The 18,199-nt window shown below is 42.9% G+C and overlaps 1 protein-coding gene across 1 annotated transcript in view; it reads right to left on the bottom strand.

Annotated features, from left to right (window-relative positions):
* The window catches only part of LOC139376115 (microtubule-associated protein 4-like), a 48,821-nt gene extending 32,673 nt beyond the window's left edge, over nucleotides 1-16,148 (bottom strand). Inside the window, exons 1-3 of the mRNA XM_071118316.1 lie at nucleotides 15,929-16,148; nucleotides 7,479-7,657; nucleotides 23-142 (exon numbers count right to left, since the gene is read on the bottom strand). Of these exons, the coding sequence (XP_070974417.1) occupies nucleotides 23-142; nucleotides 7,479-7,653 (295 nt within the window). The 5' untranslated portion in view covers nucleotides 7,654-7,657; nucleotides 15,929-16,148. The remainder of the gene's footprint in view (nucleotides 1-22; nucleotides 143-7,478; nucleotides 7,658-15,928) is intronic.
* Nucleotides 16,149-18,199: the final 2,051 nt, after the last annotated feature.

The raw sequence follows: 18,199 nt of genomic DNA, 5'->3' as shown, positions 1-18,199 counted from the left end.
AACCGGGGGAAAGAAGCTTCACCTGAAAGGTAGTCAGCATTGAAGGCAGCCTGTTGTCCAGTTGGACAGGGACGCTTCTCTCCCATTGGTCCCTGCCGCTGCATCCCAGTCCCCATCTGTCCTCCTGGCTTCATACTGGAGCCTGCAACGAAGAGGCAAAGAGCAGAACATCAACATCAGGATTGAAGGATTGAAAATCAAGTGTTAGAGATAGGACCAAGTGACTAAGTCATTCCCTCTCATTCCCTCTCATTTTTTTCAGTATTGATCAAATTTCAAGTCTGCTGAGCGTAAACTTGAACATTGTGAAAAGTCTTTGCAACAAGTGAGCGTTTACTGTGAACACTGAGGCTGTACCTGCTTTAAGTTCCAGTTATAACAGTGGCCAAGTAGGCTACTGTGGCTATTTGATCATAATGTAGGTCTATCAGAGTGGACTACCGTCAACAACAATGGAGAAAATGCATCCCATAACATTTTAACATGGAAATAGCTGTTCTTTCATTCTGCTTGTGTTGTGTTCAATGTAGGCCTACATTCCATGAGACTTTTGAAAAAAACATGCAGGGCTTGACATTATTATATTTATTCTACCTTTATTTAACTAGGCAAGTCAGTTAAGAACAAATTCTTATTTTCAATGACAGCCTAGGAACAGTGGGTTAACTGCCTGTTCAGGGGGTTTGAACTTGCAACCTTCCGGTTACTAGTCCAATGCTCTAACCACTAGGCTAACCTGCCGCCCCACTTGTCCTGCAGTCAAGGAGGTGATTGAAAATGTTGTTGTGTTGTCTGATGCAAGAAACCACTTTACAAAATAAAATGCATTATTATTTCCATACCATTATTACAGAGAATCAGACAAAGTATGCTACCCTCTGCATATTGGCTACTTAGCTTATTCAAGCCTGTCTCAAAATATAACACTGTCCCTTAAAGACAAAAAAAAAGCTCTTTACCTGACTCACTTTTCAAATATGTCTAGTAATGTACACATGTTATGCTCTTTTAAGAAGCAATCACTCCACCATTGCTGACTACAAATAGTTTATAACTGGTCTAATAACTCACTAACTAGCAAAGGATATGAACAAATGTGAACACTTGGCTACATGCAGCTCTCGCTTTGATCTCAAAACAAGCGCACCTACTCACGACCGCTCATGCTGTAAACACAGTCCAGTGCAAAGTGAATGGCACAGATCCATATATAGCAATGGTCTATTTGCATATCAGCCTACTGCAGCTCTGATTGGTTATGCAGCACTGGTCTGTTTAGAGTACAGACTGAGTCGTGCTTGTCAATGCAATGGAATTCTCCTCTGATGCGTTCTGCCTACAACAGCATCTCTTGCATAGTTTGTTTCGGCATGTTGCATTGAAAGTGGCTAATATTGTGTTGATTTCATCACAATTCCCACAGTAAAGGGAGACCTTGATAGTGTTAACTAAAGGCGAAAACTCGAGAAAGTTAAGTGAAGTTCAATCTTGTGCTTCTCTGCGCGGGCTGATATTTCTTCTGCACGGCAGTCCCGAGGCTACTGCACAACCATGCACGCTTGCAGCTTAGCTAACATTGCATGTGACCATGCTAAGCTAAAGTAACTAACTCTGTTGCCCCTGCCTAATATTTAAAGTGACAAAATTGACCAAAGGTGATGTTTCTTTGGGGGCTTTAAGAACATGTTTTTATTGTATACTATAATTCTGAACTACTGAAAAATACGGTAATTTTGGTAAATTACCAGTAGATTTGCAACCGTACCACTGACAAAGCTTGCAAGCAAAATTGCCCTCCTGGTTTCAATGTAGGCTACAGTGTCTTTCATAGGTATTTGGAAACAGTTATATATCTTTTTGCTATACTAGGCTACTCTATAAATGTTTAGTTCTATGAACTCCACCTCCAACAACTGATAAGCACATTGAATACAGCCCACCTGGTCTAAAGTGTCAGTTGATGTCTGGCCTAGACTACTCTAATGTGTCTCAGGGTGCTGTCCCTAAAAGCAGCCCTCTCTGGAACACAGCAGAGGGGTGACAGTGATGAGAGGGGACAGTACAGGACCGTGGGCCATTACTATGGTTACGCAACCGACCAACCAGACGAGAGCATCTGAGGTTCTGGCGGCAAACCCTTTCCCGTCTGTGTCATAACTGATTGACATAAAAACCTCAGCTAAAGCTTAAATTCCAGCCTAGAGGAACTCACTGCACTATCTGGTGTTTATTCCTGTAGGGCTCTGCAGCTTTACCAGATCATTCGGCCCATATACATTCAAACACACACAACCCCAGAGAAATCATTGCATGTCAATCTGACCTCTTCTGCTTGACTAGATGCAACTTAGGTGATATTACAAAAAGAAAGTAATAAAGTCATCCATCAGTGTGTAGAGTCAGATACTGTGTGATATGTCCTGCAATGAGACATACAAAATACCAAACGGGGAGAAATACACACACACACACACACACCAATTTCTAGTGATAAATACCAGCACAGCTTTCATGATAAAACAAAGATATCTGAAAGAGTCACGTGAGGGAAGGTGTAAGTCCCAGTATTTTGTGTTGCTCAGCAACAGCAGCCTCTGGGGACCATCAAGGTGTTGGCCCTCTCCTATGTACGTTCCATGCAGCACGTCCGCCTCCCCTCAGGACCCTTAAGTGGAGTTATGCCAACACAGCCCAAAAACCACATCCCCACTGCCCCAGCAACACCCTAGCCGGACTGGCACGGTGTCTGAGCTGACATCAGTCCTGGCACGCAGAGCATGGCAAAGACTTCCCTGGCATAGGAGCCCAGAGTTTCCAATGCCCCAGAGGATGGCACGGAACCAATGGAACCAGGGCTAACAATATCACACTGGTTTTAGAATACACGCAGAGCATCTGATCAGACAACAGATACAGTAGACTGCAGTCAGAGCTCTCACAGTCACAGGCAACTATAAATAGTTTCACTTTGAAAGTGTTGTAGGCTACACTGTATTATTTAGGTCTCTTGTCTACCTCAGAAAGTAAATACGGTCCAGGCTATTCTCGGTTAAATTGAAAGGGACACCTAAATTATGTGTTTGGGGAGTTTGAACTCTCTGGTTTCAGAAGTGAACTACAAGGGATGCCCTGGGATCGCTGAGGGAGCTAAAAAACATATGGATATTCAAGACAAGTAGCCTGACAGAGGGGAAATTAGGAGCCTAAACTGCAGGCAGGGAGATAACATACAAAGATCCTGTTGTGACACAAGGGTCCAGGAGCAATAATAACAATAAGAGAATAAAACTCTTAAAAGCAGACGCGCCGTGAGGTAGTTAGTGTCCAGACCAAAAGACTGCCAAGTCATGCCGGGTGCAATGGCTCCCTCTGTACTCTGCCGGAGGAGTCACAATGACCTTCCTCCCTCTCCCTCACTCCATCAGCACAGAAGCATGTCTGCTAGCCCAGCACTTACATAAGGACACCCTTACGTAAGGACACCCTTACATAAGGTGCAGAATGGAGGTTAAGCAGACATTTGATGATTTCTGTTTTAGAACAGTAACTAAATAAGGCTGTGGTTGTGAGAAATTATTTGTAAAATACGTTGTACGTGACTGACATTCACGAGCATGTTAAATTCCTGCGGTTCACGAGGATGAAGGAGGGAGTTGTGTTGTTTATGTAGGAGAGATGGAACGCCCTCCATGGGTTGTTAATGGACCACTTATAAAGTATGGTGTATGTGTTCTGTGACTAATGAGTTTACACCCACACTGAATACACAAGTAATTAGCTTACACCAGCTGTTATGGTATAGTCCCAATAGGCTGTAGGTGAATGACACATAGGCCTAACGCCGGACATAACACATAAGATAATGTTCATGGGGCTATTTCTCATTTCTAAGACATTGTTCAATGGCTATTTCTTAGAGGCCAGAGAACTGATAAAGTCCATCATCTTCTATCGCCTCTATCGCCTGACAGGGAATCAGCTGAAGCCTCAGCTCCAGACGGTCCCTGTGGGGTTGATATGCACTCAGCTTGTCAAACCTCTCCAGTGCAATGCCACTATTTGGCAGGCACACCCAGCTTCAGCCTCCTCCACCATGAGAGTCGTGTTTCAGCTGCATACATATCTGTTCGCCGGTTATGGGATAATTGGTGTAGCAAAAAGAGAAAACGGCTTCATTTTCATGATAATGATTACTGCTGTACAGTGAGAGGAGCTGTTTTGAATTCCCTCCTGTATACACATGGCTTTCTCTCATTTTGTGTTGCTGTTTGTCATAAGCATATGTAGGCCTGATCTTTGATTCTTTACTACCAACAGATGGAGGGGGAAGCCAAATCAAAGTATCCAATTCTATATGACAACTCCGTATGACAATCGACCAAGTAAACAACAAATTACTTTGAGATTGAAGGACATGGGGGAAGGAGAGAAGGGGGAGGATTCTGGGAAAGACGTTAATGATTGATGAACACAGCAATGACTTTGTGTAGGTCAAGGAGAGGGGGCAAAAGTTCAGTGCAAGATGAATTTGATAGCACTGCATGACAACAACATGGGTTGAATCCCTTTACTCATGCTAAGATGATAGACTGATACAATAACTTCATTTAGTGTGTATTTTCCACTGACATTGTACATGCAAATATATATTATCCTTCTTGTCTTTCAAGGTAGTGTGGCTTCAGTTCAGGGAAGAACGCATGTTGAATTGTCACTACAAATCAGACATGCTAAGAATATTGACGAGATCCAACAGAAGCTAAATCAGATAATTTTTTTGAAAAAGTACAGTATTTTTTTAAAACTTACAGTATCAAAGAAGAGGATTCGTGTACAGTACGTGACTGATTAGCAGCAAATGCTCTCATATTTCCTTGGGAAACTCTTGATCTACACAGCGGCTGACCAGAGCTCTTGCTCTAAAAGCATCAATCATTATACAGTACAGAGGAGATGCTGAAATCAGCACACACACACAGGTCTGCACTGCCAACACTGGTGTTGTGTCTTTTTGATGAGCCAGAGCTGTTTCCTCCTTCTGCTACGGTTGATGTTCCAGCATACTGCAGTCACATGCTAACCGCAGAGCCTCTATCATGCAGCACACTGCTGGAACGAGCTAACATGCTACATTGTACACTGTGTTCTGTATGCCCTCCTGAAATAAACCCCCATACTGTAGCGTAGCCTAAGGATGTTGATTTATCTTAATTAGACATCATTCAATTAAGCAGCTGTGTGGAAAAGCTGACCTCATCTGTGTCAATCAACTCCACTTTTAAAGAAATCAATGTGTTCAGTTCGGATTGACATAGAGGTCATAAAGCCTCCAAAGTCAAAGAATGCCACCTTTAATCCACCCCTAATCCTAATCAATTGTTTTGACTGAATATGCATGTGAATATTTACAGTTCGAGAGCAGGACAATTAACATGCAACCGATGTTGCCAAGACACCAGAGGAGAGGATGTTCATGGCCCGGGTTAATTGACATTGCTGTGTCCTGACTTGTGCATGACTGAGTTTGTTATATTGCTCCAGTCAGGGCTATGCTAATGCTGCCCTAATGCTGTCTCCAGGCTGACACTTCTGGAAGTGACATGACACGAGGAGAGACAAAGAAAGAGAAGGAGTGTGGGAGAGACGGACAAAGACAGTGATAGTCATCTAGATGGAGAGAGGGCGAGAGAGAGAGAGAAGTAGAAAGGGAGAGGGGGAGATAGAGGTGAGAGAGTGATAGATGGAGAGAGAGGGAGAGAAAGGGATTGCTCTGAGTGCTTGGAGTCTGTCTGTCTGAGGTATAATGAGACTGTCTGTGGTTAGAGAGTTGGATCTGAAGGAACTGACTGGCAGGAAGGATATTATATCTGGAGTGGAGGAGACTTATACATTTGAACTTTATCATATTACATATCACGTGTATTTGCTGGCTACTGCTGCTGTAACTTTGAGGAACAGCGTCCAATGGTAGAGTTAGGAAAAATAATATTAATTCTCTGAACTTTTGTTTTATAGTTTTTTCTCTCACTTTCTATGTTGTTATTCCTGTGCAAATTAGGAATTGCACTCAGGGGCTAAAATACCATTTGCCATCCAACATAGAGGATGATTCAGCTGTGAAAATGTGCCCTTGCAACACAATAAACCATTACAATGGAGGGTTAACCACAGTGACGGGAGTGGCCCAAAGGAGTGAATTTCCCCAAATGTTCATGACAGAGTTGTCATGAACTGTGAAGTACTTTCTTGGTAGATGGAAACAAACACAGAAGTTTTCCAGTAGCCAAAATATTTTTGGGTGAAATTTCTCTCAGATAAAATCAGGGGGAAGTTGCCACCCAAGATGAAGTTCAAGTTCAGAAAAAAATCTGTTCACAATAACATCAGTGCACAATACCACTGAATCACAGAGATCCCAAAGACTGCCAAAGAAATGGAGTGAGTTAAAATCATATTTTTTAAATACATAAATTGTCCCTCTTTGACTCCGCTCTTTGGTTCAGGTTGACCCACAAACTGAAAAGGCAATTCCACCACTTTTCAACCTAATATTCATTGTCTCCAGCACCGAACCAGTGTCTAAATACTGTATGTGTTAAGAAGAAGCTCCTAAATAATCCTTCTCTGTGACATCACAGGGTAGAATTAAACATACAAAAAAATATATATTTTCAAAACGTGCAAAACGTTCTAGCTAAGGGGATGGTGTTTACTTGCTCCCCATGTCACCACGAATCTCATAGTGTTTGAAAATCACTGTTTTTAAAATGCTTTAACTTTTTTTGGACGACGTCATCGTCTAGACGTTTTTACTTTTCTCTACAAATCATAGATAGGCTCCATTTTCACCTGTATAGACTCTAGCATTGCACTGGAGATCATCAGAATGAGGTTCCAAAGTGGTGGAATTGCATTTCAACACAGTAGGATGGCAGCTACAAACCAAAACAAACAACACATCCACACACACACACCCACGAGAGTTCGGATGCACACGTTCCCACAGGCACCCACACACACACGCACGACGCACGCACGCACACACGCTGTGGCAGGAAGAGAGCACAGTAAATAACAGGCGCTGGAGAAGGTGGTTCTGTTCCTGAACATTGTCTGGCCTGGTTCCTCCGTCCCTTAGGTCTCCTCTCTCTCTATTATTTAACACATGTACTCATACACTACATGATACATATACTATACTGTACACACAATAGCATATGTGCATGATATTGTATGCATATGAGATAAGGATAATCTGCATAGATATAAAAGAAGGGTTAAAGCGGAGTCAGGGAACTCACAGAGTGTCGATCCTAAATTTGTAAGCAGCTGGCATTAAGGTATACGTCACAATATATGCATTTACTGAGCAGAAGAATCAGCTAAATCCTCTCCCTGGATTGTCTCTCTGCTGCTCCAATTCTCTATGGGTTTTCCCATTCCCACATAGCTTCCATCCATCCTGCACCCCAGTTTACCTTTACCATCCTTCCCGTCCAGCAGAGGGCGGTAGTCAGTCTTTTCCACAGTCTCGCCTACTTTGTCATCAAAGGTCTCTTTCTCCAGGGAAGCCATGAAGTCCCTCCTCACCGGGTTGTCCGGGCCCGACTGGGGCGCCCCATCCGTGAGAGCGTCATGCAAGCTCAGGTCCATGGTCCTGGGGAGGGAGAAAGGAGGTTAGAGGTCATAGAGTATCATCATCATCATTCACATCATTATCCTCATCAGTACAAGATTTCGCAAACCCCATACTGCATTTCTCTATAGCCGTATACTGGTATGGAGGCCCACTAGTCAGAGCTTTTAATGATGGCTGTTCTTGGCTAATGGACGTCACCATTTATGCACCCCACTAAATCCAGCTGCAGTCAAACCAGCCACACTAAATCCAGCTGCAGTCAAACCGGCCACACTAAATCCAGCTGCAGTCAAACCGGCCACACTAAATCCAGCTGCAGTCAAACCAGCCACACTAAATACAGCTGCAGTCAAACCAGCCATACTAAGTCCAGCTTCAGTCAAACCAGCCACACTAAATCCAGCTGCAGTCAAACCACTGTCTCTCTACCATGGGGGGATTCAGTCCAAAAAGGTCATCTCTTAATGTGTGTGTGGGGGGGGGGGGGGGGGGGTGAAGCCGAGGGGATATAGCCTAGCTGACAGAGACCATCCCCCAGCCCATAATAACAACAGGGTTTGGCAAAAACCTTACCATGGTGTATATTGCTAGTCAAAACGCATGTGGTGTTGTTAGACACAGTGGCTCTGGGAAGAGACCAGCACAGGGCTATTCTCCAGGGGCCACCCTTCCAAATGTTATTTTATTCGAAGCCTGGGATCCCGAAGCTAGCATAGGGCTCATGCAAAATTGAGCAAAGACAGAAAAATGAAGAATGGATGGAAATTATGTCACCGTCATTGCATTCATTATCCCCCTGTAGCCTCTATCTCTCCCACATCCTCTCTCCCCCTAAAGACACAAGTGACACAAACAGTACACCACTGCAGCTAGCTGTCTTCACACTACACTAGTATCCACCACCACCACCGCAAAACAGATAATCAACTTAGCCTATTCAGGCCAACAGTATATTACCCCCATAACATGCTGTGGTTTTTGTAGTTGCGCTGTGGATCTCAGAAGACAGCGACAGGCTATCATATGAAAGTGATTTCCAGTCGCTGTTAGATCTGATAGCCGGATCAGTGGAACTGCAATAAAGACATCCTGGAACCCCGCCACTGTGTCCTAAAAGGCAGAGAAGCCATTCGAGAGTGCCGTCTGAAACACGCACAGTACCCAATGAATGGAGAGTACTCACTACATCAAAGTGTCTGCAAAGAAACCTGGAGGGGGTACGGTCTAAACTGTGGAAGTTATTAATTACCCTGGATTATCAATTCAAATGAAGGTGAAAGAGGGTAGTTATGGTTAATTTGTTGCAGAACAGCGTGTTTTTGTCTGCCTTTAGTGATCCAGCCCTGCGTGCTACAGTGCAGTAGGGATAGAAGCCTCCAAGCTTTAGTTAGAGGGAGGACATTCTCCTCTCTTCACAGTGCACCATTTACTCCTCATAATGAGTGCATCTTTGTGAGACAGACAGCAAAACTAATACATATGTTGAGAGCTGCTCTACACAAAAGGTCTATCAGACGCACAGACGCACAGACACACACTCCCAAACACACAACTTCATTATCTTTTTCCACCCGTCCCTTCAACTCACCCACTCTCTCCTCCTCCACACACGAACAAGCGATGATTGTTCTATTTCTACACAAACACACACACACAAACACAAACACACACACACACACACACACACATACACACACACACACACACACACACACACTCTCACAAAAATATCTTCATGCTGTCATTGTGCACCAGCCTGCAGATTTGCGTACGTACAGTGTTTGCTGGCCATGATTGAAACTGTGCCCCATTGTTTTGGGAGCAGCCACACCAAGTACAGTTGGACTAGTCAGATTTGACACACTGTAGCAGCCCCTAGGAGAGAGAGAATACTGCGTGACACAGAAAACTCATCAAAATTCACCCAGTCAAAAATAAGACATTCAGACAGGACCACAGCAGGGTGTCAGCAGTGAGCGAGTAAAATAGCTAGATCACAGCTCAGCTTTTATGCATCCATCCAAATGTTGAAAAGACGTTTGTGTGATTATTATGCAAGGGCATGCAAACATTAGATGAATAATCCTACAACAGCCCCTGTCTCAACTCCGTCTCCTCTACAATTCCTTTTATACACCTCTCCCATTAAAGGTTCTGCTTACCTTATTTGTCTTTCTTCTCCACAGTCCTTCACGTTCTCTGATCCCAATTCTAAGGTCATCATTTTTCAGACCCTCTTTCTTTCCCTTCTTTCTTAAAGGTACGTTTTTTCCATTCAAAGCCCAAGTTCTCTCCACCTCTAACCTCTCTATGTCTGTAACTCCATTCACCCACCCCCTGGTGTTCAGACAGCTGTTCAGATGGCTGCATCCCCCAGTCTGACCACTACATCTGCTCTACAACTCCCCAGTTTTGAGTGCAACATCGGACATTTCCCATTTAAAACGAAGGAGCATAATTCTGCTTTATGCTCATATTGAGTGTAAAAGCCTGAAAGACCAGCTGGTACTGCTGCATGGGGATTAGTGCAAGCTAGAGTCAACCCTAGTCCCCCACGTCCACATGCAGCCAGGACATGTTCTATTAGACTCAATCCTTCCCTCCGTCTGTCACGCAATCATCCCCAAAAACCACAGCGGGCCTACTGTAACACACAGCCTAGCCTAACACAGTACAGAGTAACCCACAGAGTGGGCCTGGGCCAGCAGCTTGGCAGGGAATCCCTGGCTTTATCCTGCCATCCAAAGCAACAGCCTTGTTCAGGGGATGGTGTTTCTGTTTACACAAAATGCTCTCAGTAAGCCTCATTCGACACTCATATTCCCATATGTTAATTCCCCCATTTTACTGTAAAAGGCATAGTAATCCAATAGTTATGATCACCAAGCAAAATATTGTACTGTATACTCCCCCACTTTAATGGCAGATATGTATCTAACCTCTGACTGCCAACACCAGATGACTGACTAACATAGCAACACCTACCTAAAGACCGTTGATCTGTTGCACTAGGGTTGATGATCGGTTTTGTCAAACCGATTTGAACTGAGGAAGTTATTAGTAGTAGGAGTCACCTGATTACAGTACTATTGGCCATTCAGCTCTAGATCTGTATATGTTAAAGTGCAGGGAGTGCTGCAAGAGCTGAGCATTATGGGTCATCGACTCAGTGGACCATAACAGTGATATTATCAGTGCCAGAGCACAGTTAAGATAAGCACAGGTGAACTAGTCACTAACTCAAAAGGTCAAAGGGCCTTTTCTACTATTACACATTTTGTTTTAGCTTGTGGGTTATTTCATTTGGAAAACAGGTGCAAACTTGCAGTTCAAGCACAATATTCAACATATCTCATTCTTTATACAGTCTCATTCATCAATAAACCTCAAAATAATATAATTTCATAGAATATAATACAACATGTGACAATTATTATAATATTTTTTTTTACTTAACCTTTATTTAACTAGGCAAGTCAGTTTAGAACAAATTCTTATTTACAATGATGGCCTACCACGGCCAAACACTAAACCGGACGACACTGGGCCAATTGTGAGCAGTCCTATGGGTGATACAGCCTGCATTCAAACCAGGTACTGTAGTGACGCCTCTTGCTCTGAGATGCAGTGCCTTAGACTGCTGCACCACTCGGGAGCCCAGTGCTAGAGGCGTCACTACAGACACCCTAGTTCAAATCCAGGCTGTATCACAACAGGCCGTGATTGGGAGTCCCATAGGGCGGCGCACAATTGGCCCAGCGTCGTCCGGGTTTGGCCAGGGTAGGCTGTCATTATAAATAAGAATTTGTTCTTAACTTACTTGTCTAGTTAAATAAAGGTTTAATTAAAATTTTAAAAATAAATAAAAATAGCACTGAGATGCAGTGCCTTAGACCGCTGTGCCACTCAGGAGCACAATGCTGAGACAATCTATTTATTTGATCGTATATCAGATTATCAGTCGGCAACATTTGAGCTATTTCTAAAGATAGGCTGTGGCGTGCATGAAGTGATTATCATTTTATACAGCAGGATCAGATATATTCCATTAAGTGATTATAATTTTATTCAGCAGGATCAGATCTATTCCATGAAGTAATTATAATTTTATTCAGCAGGATCAGATCTATTCCATGAAGTAATTATCATTTTATTTCAGCAGGATCAGATCTATTCCATTAAGTAATTATCATTTTATTTCAGCAGGATCAGATCTATTCCATTAAGTAATTATCATTTTATTTCAGCAGGATCAGATCTATTCCATTAAGTAATTATCATTTTATTCAGCAGGATCAGATCTATTCCATGAAGTAATTATAATTTTATTTCAGCAGGATCAGATCTATTCCATGAAGTAATTATCATTTTATTTCAGCAGGATCACATCTATTCCATGAGGTAATTAACATTATATTTCAGCAGGATCAGATCTATTACATGAAGTAATTATCATTTTATTTCAGCAGGATCAGATCTATTCCATGAAGTAATTATCATTTTATTTCAGCAGGATCAGATCTATTCCATGAAGTAATTATCATTTTATTTCAGCAGGATCAGATCTATTCCATGAAGTAATTATCATTTCATTTCAGCAGGATCAGATCTATTCCATGGTCTTGGTCTGTGTTAAAGAAATGTTTGATGCGAAGTTGGCACCACTCTGGATCTCAAATCAGAAATGACCGTTTCCTTTTAAAGTCTTTATCTTGATTTCATTCGTGTGATTTATGTAAAAGCAGTTACTCTTTATAATGTGGTGTTATTACGTTAAGTGAGGGGGCTGGTTCCCCGACCCAACAGGAATTTACTGTAATGTCAGGGAATAAATAGTAGTTTGTTATGGTTACAGTGATCAATCTTTTCTTTAACACGAGGGTGTACTGGTCTCAGATGTCCCTTAATGTGTTAATGTGTTGCCAGGTCTCCTAGTGTTTGTCATGAGTCAGCGTTTTTATATCTCTCTCATGAATGATGGGCACCATCTCTGGTTACTGCTGACATAATGCTTTGTCGCTCTGTCTCATCCTCTCAGGGGAGACACACACATTCCCTGAAAACAGTCAACCAGTCAGTCACTCAGTCACTCAGGTAGGCCTTAGTCAGAGCACAGTGGTGAGATCTGTATTTACCCCCAGTGTGGACATTCACCTAAATCAACTGACTTGAGGACTAGCTGTGAAGTGTGTGTGTGTGTGTGTGTGTGTGTGTGTGTGTGTGTGTGTGTGTGTGTGTGTGTGTGTGTGTGTGTGTGTGTGTGTGTGTGTGTGTGTGTGTGTGTGTGTGTGTGTGTGTGTGCGTGCGTGCTCATGTGCGTGTATGTGTAAACTATAAAGGCTGCATGGGAATACAGGGTCTCTGTTCGAGCACAGAAGACAGTGATACAAGTGGTAGGCTATTGACTCTTTGCTCTTAGTTGAACTTTCAGGGATTCTGGCATTTGTGTTGCTATGTAAACTGCCAGGAATCGTAAATTCCTGTTTAAGTATGTTGAGCTGAAGATGGGATGCTCACCTGACACAGTCCAGTCCATTACAATGGCTCCTGACCCTGGAGTTACTGACCTGATGGTCCTCCACTCATTGTAATCGGTTCTACTCTCTCATTTAAACTCATATTTTTGCTCCTCTTAGAAATACACACACGTATCCTTCCTTAACAAAGTCTAGCTTTCAAATTACAAATGTACAATCTCTTAGAGAATCATGTTGGAGTCATAACACTCAGCATGAACAAGAAGGTATCTCAGAATATATAGCAATGATATAACACCTCTGTTATTTACTGTGACACTAGCAATGAGTAACAAGTGTAGAAACCACCTAACTACACGGCTCCTTGACATTAGTTATCTAGGAAATATTTCCCCAAAGAATCCATTTTCAAACGGAGCCATAGTGGCATCTAATGGGGATGACATCATTCACTCTCCCTTTTTCTACTCCCTTGGATTCTTCTCAAAGACCCTGGCTCCTTGCCCTCCTTGCCCTCCTCATACAGCACCTTCACATTGCCTCTATTGTGAAGTCCTCTGGTGATGGGAAGACAAGGCCACTGTGGGAGAAAAAGAGGAGGGCTGGTGTCCTCATAGATCACAGTCAGTGGACAGCATCTCATGGTGGAGATGATGAAGATGGTTTATGACAGGAAAGCTAGACATCACCACAGACCAGCAGACCTTGACCTGACACCAAGACCACGCAGCGGATGAGGAAGCCGCACACCAAGGCATACGGAGCTTCCCCCTTCAACAAACATATGTTGTCGCTTTGGATTTACCTCACTTTGCTCTCATAATGGCGGATCGTTTTTACGGAAAATAGCCTGTTTTCATTTCACACGGAGGGGTTTTCATTTTAATATCCGTTGGTGACTGAGGAGGAGCAATGGAATGATGGACTAGATGGAACAGGAATATATATTAATATATAGAATTACTAATCAAATCCAGCAAACTGTTATGGCTTTCGTCACTTCAAACAGTCTGAATGACAACTTAAATATTTCACTGCTCTTCTGTGACTGACAGCATCATTAAATAATAATGATAACATACAGGTCTCTAAGGCTGTGTGTTTACACAGCCTTAGAGACTTCGTCTTTCATGCTCAAATATCTCTACTCTACAATGACAGTTTGGAATCTGGAACAGAACGGTCTCAAATGTCTGCATGGGTCGAGTGATCTAACAGCCTCTTCAGGAGTAGGAGATTCCACGATGTCATTGTAGAGTAGAGATACATGAACATGAAAGACAACATCTCTAAGGCTGTGTTTACACAGGCAGCCCAATTCTGATGTTTTTCACTAATTGGTATTTTGACCAATCAGATCAGCTCTGAAAGATATCTGATGTGAAAAGATCTGATGCGATTGGTCAAAATCAGTGAAAAACATCAACATTGGGCTGCCTGTGTAAGCACAGCCTAAGAGATGTTGTCTTTCAGGTTCAGGTATCTCTACTCTACAATGAGATCGTGGAATCTCCTACTCCTGCAGAGGCTGTTAGATCACTGGACTCATGCAGACATTTGAGACTGAAAGTTTGGTTCTATATTGGTATTTCGTACAAAGCAAAGCAAACTTCAATACATCACTGGAGTGCTTTCCGCTGTACCACACATATCTACTCATAGTACCATGGCAATCTGTATGGTATGACTGTTCGGCAAGTCTTTGGGATCAGCCTCTGCTTTGCTTTGTGAACCTTCATGGACAGACACGCTGCTGTGCTGTCCCAGTCCATCTAGCTCTGTCTCCCATAATCTGTTGAGGATTGCACTTTAATCCCATCATTCCAGAGGACTGAGAGAGATACATTTCATGGCATGCATTAGGCCATCTCTACTAATCCAAGCATGCCTGTCTACTTGTCTGTCTGTGCCGTATACAGTCATTTGTCCTTATGTCTGTTGTCTGTCTGCCCGGTCCATTTATCTATAGTGCGTCTTTGTCTGATCGTCTGTCTGACTGACTACATAAATCGTTGTTGTGTGACAAGGAGCAATACACCTGAGAATAGAAATCTAAACAAGGCAAAGAGCATGGTCTAAGACGACTGCAGGGCGTTACAGAAGGCATAGTTCACATGCATACAGAACAATGATTGCACAACACACAATAGGCCTACCTACATGCATGGTACGGCTACAGTCAAGAGAGATGGGCGCTACACAATACACATTGACGGAGAACAATGTGCCCTAATCCACAGCACAGATACAGCATGGAGAGGGGGCATTGTGTGGTGTTCGTCGTTTCCCGCAGGGATGAGCCTTATGGCAGTGCACTCTTTAAGCATCTATCATTGTTATCTTAATTAATTATTATGTCGAAGCTGCATAATATCACATTTATGTAACGACGATCAATGTCAGCTCTGTTGGCGTGGACCTATATGCGATGCGGTGGACACCTGTCTACAGTCAGCATCCTTTGGCCTTAACTCAACTGCGGCACCACAACAAAGAGAATGTTCTGCATTGGTCGTGGTGGGAGTGAATCAAACACGCCCACTGTGGACAGGTAAACATTAATTTGGGTACATCATGTGATATTGTATCAACAATGAATAGGGCGCATTAGCGTCAGTCAACCAGACGGGAACCGTGTATATTGTGCATATTGTACGCTTCTTGCTACGTAATAAACGTGTAACCATTCATCAATAATTACTACATGTCTGGGGCATGGAACAATCTAGCAAAACACACAAATATTGCAACCCAGACAATCACCAGACATGTAGCATTCCCGTCAATTGTCATTATTCATAATTTTACTCACCCTATGCTGACTCTTTTTGATCAGTTCTCAATGGTTCTCGTGGATGTCGCTGGTTGAAGTCTGTTCCACCTTCTCATACAGTGCGCTTCACTCACTGACCGCAGGAAAACAGCCCACCTCCTTCGCCCCGCTCAGCCTATCACAGTCGAGAAGTGCTGCCGTGTTTTTCGTTTGATTCTCTATGTTTGACGCAGAGATTGTCAGCGGTGCACATGATTGCATCCACGCTCAGGATTCGGCGCCGCGCACCGGTCCTGCATAGATGCCGCCCACATCTGTTGAAGGACAGCTGATGTGATTGTGCAGAATGAACAATAGTCTCCATCCCTCCACGCAAGTGACGAAATTTGACCAATCATCGTTAACAGTAGATAACAGTTATGTTTACACTGTATGGGCACGATACGTAATCTCCTGAATGGTAATATGGAGGCAGCTCTCAATGGCAGTTGCGCCTTTTGCCGCTAGTCTCACTCAAATATATGCAAGGATAGCCTGGTCTCTCTGTTCGTCGTCACAATGGAAACATAGCCTGTCTCTCTCAGCCCGTTATTATGAAATCTAATTAGTGTTACAGGCTCATGTGTAACTTTAGCCTACTCTCCCGGATTAATGGTCTGCAGCTGTGTTGCTTTATCGTGGGGCATGTTGCCCTGACCTCAGTGACACTAATAAAAACCTGTCTCTCTCGGTTAATGCGGTAAACAAAGTCAGACCAGCTAGGCTTTAAAACATTTAAGACCATGACACAAGAAGAGACCTCCGATCCCATCCCACTGCTGCCATCCAAACAGATTCACGTGCTGTGCTGTAATGCAGTGCTTCCTATAAAATTAAGAGGTTACAGGTCTCATTTGATTTGGAATATAATCCCTGGCAGATAATCCCTGGCCATTGTTGGACCAGCCAAATCTAAAGTGCCTTTCATCTATAGTTATGCTGTTGCTGTTTATATATAGGCCTACACCTGTTCCCCTCTGACTTTGGTCTTGTCCATCCATCATGGACTATGCATGATATACAGTGCCTTCAGACAGTGACTTTTCCCACAGTTTGTTACGTTACAGCCTTATTGTAAAATGTATTAAATAAAAAATATTCCTCAGCAATCTACACACAATACCATATAATAAAAAAGTGACAACAGGTTGTTAGAAATTTTAGCAAATGTATAATATATATATTTTTATGACTCGAAAGTGAGCTCAGGTGCATCCTGTTTCCATTGATCATCCTTGAGATGTTTCTACTTGATTGTACTTGTCTTTATTTTTATTTATTAGGGATCGATCCCCATTAGCTCTTGCTGGGGTCCAAACACACCAAAGCACCCACATTACATAAACAACTAAAGACAAAACAGTGAACTATGTTTGCACTGAATGAGCTAAAGAGAAAACAGTACATCATATAACATCCCTACACCACCACATATCCACAACACAACATGTTCAATACAACAATATCACAATGTGTACGCATGCATGTGTCTGTACCTTTATGTGCGTCTCTTCACAGTCCCCGTTGTTCCAGAAGGTGTTTTTTTTACCTGCTTTTTAAATCTGATTCTACTGTTTGCATCAGTTACCTTATTGGAGTCCTCCTCATCAGAGGAGGCTGGTGAGTAGAGATATTGGAGAAAAGGATCATTGTAATGGCTGAACAGAATGAATGGAACGGTATCAAACACATCTACAATGCATTTGGAAAGTATTCAGACCCCTTGACTTGTTACATTACAGCCTTATTCTAAAATTGATTCAATTGTTTTTTCCCCTCATCAATCTACACACAATACCACATTATGACACAGCAAAACCAGGTTTTTAGCATTTTTCACAAATGTATTAAAAATAAAAAACTTAAACATCACATTTACATAAGTGATCAGAGCCATTACTCAGTACTTTGTTGAAGCACCTTTGGCAGCAAATACAGCCTCAAGTCTTCTTGGGTATGACGCTACAATCTTGACACACCTGTATTTGGGGAATTTCTCTCATTCTTTTCTGCAGATCCTCTCAAACTCTGTCTTGTTGGATGGGGAGCGTCACTGCACAGCTATTTTCAGGTCTCTCCAGAGGTGTTCGATCGGGTCTACGCTCTGGCTGGGCCACTCAAGAACATTCAGAGACTTGTCCCGAAGCCACTCCTGCGTTGTCTTGACTGTGTGCTGAGGGTCGTTGTTCTGTTGGAAGGTGAACCTTCGCCCCAGTCTGATGTCCTGAGCGCTCTGGAGCATGTTTTCATCAAGGAGCTCTCTGTACTTTG

The sequence above is a fragment of the Oncorhynchus clarkii genome, chromosome 20 (genome assembly GCF_045791955.1).
Source record: "Oncorhynchus clarkii lewisi isolate Uvic-CL-2024 chromosome 20, UVic_Ocla_1.0, whole genome shotgun sequence".
NCBI classification, from domain to species: Eukaryota; Metazoa; Chordata; class Actinopteri; order Salmoniformes; family Salmonidae; genus Oncorhynchus; species Oncorhynchus clarkii.
Note: the sequence above shows the minus strand (reverse complement) of the source record. Positions and strands in the feature narration are given on the sequence as shown.